Consider the following 6,185-nt stretch of genomic DNA (forward strand, 5'->3'; position numbering starts at 1 on the left):
ATATTAAACAAATTTACATTAATGATAAATCATAATCTCATAATTGATCTTGAATCAAGTTAGCACAATAATTATTTGGGAGTTACTTCAACAAACTGACAGATCACAAACACACAAGTCTTTTTATTCTTTTAAAAATAACAACAATTCTAAACAAACTCCAATAAAAAATAAACCATGTGTAGTAGTACTTTTTAGAATCAACTTCAATTTTATCTCTAAACTATCACTCCAAATTGTCAACATTACAATACTCCAAGAGTAAGACAAGAGCACTATGCCCTAGTTCATAGTGACAAGAAGAGTAATTGAATGAGCAAAGTAAAGAGTTACGTTAAAATTTTCAACCTCATTTTTGTTATAAATATACAAGTACAAGGTATTTTGCATTCTATATTCACCTACCTGACCATTAAGTTGATAACCTAAACCAAGAGGGTAAAAAACAGAAGAGAAAGATGTAAAGGAAGAAGAAAAAAGGGTATGGCAGAAAGGAAAGTTCATGAATGAGACTGTCTCTTTACATATATATTTCTTTTAGGCTGAATTTGCTCAACATCAAAAACCTCAAACATTAGACGTCTCACATCACGTTTCCCATAAACAGCATACGAAAGCCCGTGAAGGGCTTGTTGAACAGATACCGTGGCCGGGTTTCTCAGTCTGTGACTGCGCTCATACGAACTTCGAACCTTGTCGGAGTATATAATAAAACGGTGGAGTTGTTTGGCCCTCAAATACATTCCACAATACCTGTTCATAAGAGTGCGGCGGTGCTTTTCTTGTAACCAATAACCCGGAGCATCTAAATGCTTCATCAACAATCTTTCAGCCATCACCAAATCCTTAACAAAATACCCAAAATAAATAAATTAATGGATAAACAAATTTATAACGTAGGCAATGAATAAGAGAGGAGGGCAAATTTTAGCATATGGTATACGTCTTATAGATGAAACAAGAGTGTCATTCATTCCAAAAATGCAATCAAATAGTAGAATAGACAAGAAACATAAAGAGTCTACCGCTATCTTTTGACCAAGGTATTCTAATCTCTCGTAGCAAAATCGAGGATGATCAAATTTGTAATTTGATGGATGCAAGAAACATAGCTGCAAAACAAGAAATTGGTTATCAGAATTCAGAACAGAACCTAGAGTAACTTTCGATCAGATCTGCTGACCATCTTCTATTGAAAGTGACACGGAAATTAGATAAAAGGTATAAAATATAATGAATACCAATTAAACCATTGACATGCTTGTATAATGAACATTGAGGAGTGAAGTAAAGAGCAAACAAGAAAATAAGCTTAATGTAAAAAAAAAAATATGACGAGTAGACACAAGACATGATAGGATTAAGAATGAATAAGTTAGAAAGGAAGTCAAGGTAGCAGCTAGTGTGAAGAAGTTAATGAAATTTTCTGTCTTACGTGTTAGAAAACGACATACAAAAACTCTAGTAGGGAGGGTATCAATGGACTAATGGAGGGTAGTCCAAGTCCAATAGTAAACAATAGTGGAAGACATGGAAAAGCTATGGGTCAAACCCCTAAAAAGGTTGTAGATTTCAATTATTTTTCTTTAGACATGATTATCGATAAGATATTATGTTATCGTTTGATCCATGCATATGATCCCACCAAGTGAAAAAAGGCTTTTAATTTGATTGTTGAAAACTACCAACATGCAAAATATTTGGGTGGTTTTAAGGCGTGTCTTTGTTGTAATGAGGTGAAATGTGCTTACATAAACCAAATACAGAAGAGAAATACCTAAAATGGGTACAAAAATGATACCAACAACATAAAATATCTATCATTGACTGTGTGGTACTGATAACTTGAGTATTTTCTACTATTTTAGATTTAGCTTTCCAAGTTTCCACAGAATCAATAACTAAACTACATCTTTAATAAAATCTGTGCTTCTGGAAAACTTCAACCGACATTAAACAACTTCAATACGATATTATTCACATACTGAATTCCAAGATGGGAAAGCAGTAGAAACATGGTAATTTCTTGCTCAGAGATGCATCGAAGTATTCATAGGTATACATATACCCAAACCTAACAGATAGGAAAAAAGGTAAAGAAGAATGAGAGGCATCATTGCTACCTGCAAACCAAGTCCAAGCTCTACATTCCGAGCTTCAGTAATTTCTGGAATTCTATCTGTCATTTCTAATGGATAACCAAGGATTTGCATAACCCGGGGTCTGCTATCATAATCCCATACATTTCCTCTAAACCGATGCATTCCTGGGGGAATACAAGCTCTGAACAGCCGTGGATGTGCAAAAAGGGCATCTGCAGGAGGCTGAATGGAGAACAGTAAGTACATTGCTTTTCTAATAATATCATAAACAAATTATGTTGTAGGGAATGAACTTCTCATGCATATTTGGTAAAAGAGAGAGAAACAAAATCGGATGTATAATGAAGCAAGATTAAGTTTGACCACAATGGCATGAGCTTTATATTTAGATTTTTGCTAACGTTTTGTAGGAGAAAAAACCAATAATGCTATGACATATGTGTAGCACTTGCCTTATAGGCAACCATATCTTGCCAGCTTAGCTTGCCTTCAAATTCAGCAGATACATGATCTATGTCTTCAAGTTGCTTCCGCAATCTGGGCTGGCATTCCTCAGCATCTGGATCCATTCCAAAAACTTCAAAAAGAATACGATACACTTCCGGCATACCAAAACACAGATAGATTGCCCCAAACAAGGCCCAAAAGACAGACCTGCCAAATGTACATACAATGACAAATATTTAGATAGTATGTGAAAATTACATTTCAGATACATATCATGGGAGACCAACTCCATAGATTAAGATAGTTCGTGATAAGTTAGTTTGTGAGAGGAATGTTAAGTTGGTTAGTTAGTTAATAAACATAATAAGGCATGTGGCCTATAAAATAGGGAAAGAGAGATCAGGAGTGATCAATATCTTATCATTGGGAGAGTCTAGAGTCTCTCGAACACTCTAGGAATTCTATTGTAATTTGGGGATTATCCCTATTTTCTCTAGTAATACCAGTTGGTTTCTATCAGTTTGACAGTAAATTGATTAAGATCATCAATATTTTTATCTTCCCTAAATCCATATTTAATCATTTACAATTTGTGAATCATAACAACTTGCTCTTCAAAACAAGATGGGATCATTGATCTCAGAATTACTCACAATCTGATATAAAAATTTCATGGCAAATATAATGGAGGATAAGACACATGGAAAAAACACAATTAGAGCCAGAGAGCAGACCCCGATGAATAAGGATGTATATCCAAATTTTACAGTTAGTCAAGCTTATTCAGTTTGAAGCAGAATAACATCAACATAATTCTCAAATCCAAAGTCTCCATTGCTCAAAAGAATACCAAGGAAGAACAACCAGAAACTTACAAGCAAATAAAAACAGAAAGTATTAATCCTATGATCATATCAATCAATTCAGTTTGTCCAGCCAGTCAGGTGACTCCAACCAAGACGGCCCCATGTCAAAATCCTCCCCATACGATAAGAAAATAGCAAATACGCGACAACAAACCCCCCTAAAATATGTGGACAAATTCATATCATCAATTTCTTTATTTTGTTTGACTCCCTTGGATTCAAGCATATTTGTATATAATGGCATTCTACTACAATTCAAAACATCAAAGGCTTTCTTCCAGATAAGCAGAGACAACTACCCACAATAATTTAAAAACACAAAGCAATAATGGCCATATGGATCAAACGATAGCAAACATGACATGTCAAAATCAAAAGGTCCATAAAAAAACATATAAGCATAGTTCGCATTCAACAATTCAAACACACAACCAGGGTTTTAAATAGAGGTCTGCATGCGCAATATAAGTTACGTCATCATGATTTTTGTTATTGCCACAACCAAGATTGAGACCGCATCAACCACATTTGACTCCAATTATTTGCAACATCAAAGATCGCAACATGACTACAAAAACTGCAATCTTTACCACATCCCTTTATTTAAAACTGTTTGATTTACTAAAAAAAAAAACATGAGATTGGACAACTTTTTTGTCCCTGCTTGATTTAGAAGCTGGTCATGGGACTAATAAAATAGCTAGAAGGCAGTGGACAAAAACAAGAATTATTTCCCTCCTAAACCAGAGACAACTTTTTGTCCGACATATAGACTATCAAAAATACCAAAATACCCTTTTTATTTTCCAACATAAAATATATTCTCTCTGTACTGTAACAGGTAAGTATATGAGAGTAGGGTATGGGGACGGGAAAGTAAAATCCGTCTCCACCCCACCCCATTGCCATGCCTGGTACTGTTTGGTCCTATCTAGTACTAGTTTGTACGGTACTTACTTACTGTTTTGCAAATCAAACGCACCCTTTGCACACGCATACAGACATTAAACAAAATTGACAATCATTAATAAACTAATTATAAGAAGCACATTGCATTAACAAATAACTAGTTAAATTAACAGTTCGCTAACTTACTTAGCAATTTGCTCCCTCTCTTTCCTAACCAACTTATCCATATCAACATTAGGAAAAACCAAACCATGCAAGCTAGCATTTTTAATCCACTTAGGCAACCTATGCTTCCCCACCAATCCAAAAACCCTCTCCCTCATCGGCCCCACCGCCTCCCTCGGATACCTCTGCAAGAAAAACTCCCCTAACGCAAGCTCAATCACATACTGCCCCAAAAAAAACAACCTTGAATGCGCAGACCTCACGTGCCTCCCCTTCCCCCGGCAAGTGGGATGCTGAAACGCCAAATACAACAGCGTATCAAATTGCTTAGCAGGGTTATCTTCTTCACCAAGCATTTCATCAAAGGGTTGGAGAGGGTAACCTAACGCTTGTTTCACTTCTAACAAGTGGGTTTCCATCCACGCGCTGTCTGTGGTTTTGAGTGGCGCGTGGGGGAGGCATGAGCTTAAAAGGGGGAATGTGGATAGGGTTAGTTGAGGACTGTTGATGAGGTTTTTGTTTCGGAGGGGTGGTTTTAGAATTGTGGTTCTTGGTGGTGTTTTTTTGTTTGGTGAGTGTGTTTTGTTTTTGTGCTGTTCGAGTTCTTTGAGAAGTCGTTGAGGACTGTTGGGAGGAAGTGGGTTTGTGGTTAGTGCATAAATGTGGAGGGTTTTTTGGGGTGTTATGGTTTTGTTGGTGGGGAATTGAATTGGGTTTTGAGAGATTGAGGTTGAGAATGAGAATGAGAATGAGTGTGGTTTTGGGGAAGATAGGTTCATTATGGTGAATATTGAGAGATGAACGTTAAGACAGTTTTTTTGTTGTTAACTTGATTCATTAACAAAATTGATTTTTTGGGTTTCCCACGGTTGGATGAGATATGCGTGGCACAACCCAAGCCACCAACTGTGGTGAACATGATGCGTCGTGAAACAGCTTTATTGTGTTTTTCTATCCTATATCTTTATCTTTATATAACCACTTTTATAGTTGAGAATTGCTCTTCCCACATATGGCTGTGCCACACGAGTAAGTTACGGAAATGTCCTTCGGTAGTAAACTGCCGAAGTTTTTAGGAAACCGGCAGCAGTTAACTGCCGAGGAAAACCTCGGTAGTTAACTGCCGAGGAAAACTCAACATAACCAGAACCACAGGTAGTTTTTAGAATGATGAAGATTTCCTCGGCAGTTAACTACCGAGGTTTTCTTCGGCAGTTTTCTTCGGCAGTTAACTGCCGAAATTGTTTAAGTTCATATTTCCTCGGTAGTTACCGAAGAAGTATTTTACTCGTGTGGCACAGCCAAACAACATGTGGGAACAGCAATTCTCTTTATAGTTTTATGTCTTAATATAAAGCTAATTTGACTAAAAAATCCATTCTATAACTCTCACCAGTGACTTTATAGCTTATTTTTATTTATAAACTATTTCAATTTTATCCTTAAAGCCTAAATTGAAATAAATAAATATATATTTTTTATGTCATTTTATATTTATAAGTGTTGAAAATTGCCTTAAAATTGTGAAATTGAGGGTCATCTCAATCGTGACACGATTTCTTTGGCTGGGAGCATGGTTTTTCTGGTGTAAAATTGTGACACGATTTTGAGCCATCCTGTCACGATTTTTGGATAAGGTTGGTCGTACCTTGGGTCATACGCATCAATCGTGACACAATTTTGCTATATAAGTGTT

At 36.2% G+C, this 6,185-nt stretch overlaps 1 protein-coding gene across 2 annotated transcripts; it reads right to left on the reverse strand.

The window, feature by feature from the left end:
* Positions 1 to 308: 308 nt before the first annotated feature.
* On the reverse strand, positions 309 to 5,435 carry LOC11409303 (ribonuclease III domain-containing protein RNC1, chloroplastic). 2 transcript variants are annotated; one of them, XM_003608418.4, is made up of 5 exons: positions 4,511 to 5,435; positions 2,555 to 2,756; positions 2,124 to 2,324; positions 1,026 to 1,112; positions 309 to 845 (listed from the first exon to the last, which is right to left on the reverse strand). In XM_003608418.4, exons 1-5 carry the CDS (start codon positions 5,266 to 5,268, stop codon positions 501 to 503), a joined length of 1,593 nt encoding a protein of 530 aa, XP_003608466.1. In that variant the 5' UTR covers positions 5,269 to 5,435; the 3' UTR covers positions 309 to 500. The 2 variants fall into 2 exon arrangements, with proteins under 2 accessions (XP_003608466.1, XP_024636899.1); XM_024781131.2 differs by lacking the exon at positions 4,511 to 5,435 and having other exon boundaries at positions 2,124 to 2,314; positions 2,555 to 2,701.
* Positions 5,436 to 6,185: the final 750 nt, after the last annotated feature.

The sequence above is a fragment of the Medicago truncatula genome, chromosome 4 (assembly GCF_003473485.1).
Source record: "Medicago truncatula cultivar Jemalong A17 chromosome 4, MtrunA17r5.0-ANR, whole genome shotgun sequence".
NCBI lineage: Eukaryota > Viridiplantae > Streptophyta > Magnoliopsida > Fabales > Fabaceae > Medicago > Medicago truncatula.

Bases quoted from the DNA above. Each gene is read 5' to 3' on its own strand.
- LOC11409303 (XM_003608418.4), bottom strand. From the start codon at position 5,268: ATGAACCTATCTTCCCCAAAACCACACTCATTCTCATTCTCATTCTCA. The intron at 1,113-2,123 runs GTAGCAATGATG...CTTGTTTTGCAG, and splicing joins AGCTTGGACTTGGTTTGCAG to CTATGTTTCTTGCATCCATC. The intron at 846-1,025 runs GTAGACTCTTTA...TATTTTGTTAAG, and splicing joins ACCTTGGTCAAAAGATAGCG to GATTTGGTGATGGCTGAAAG.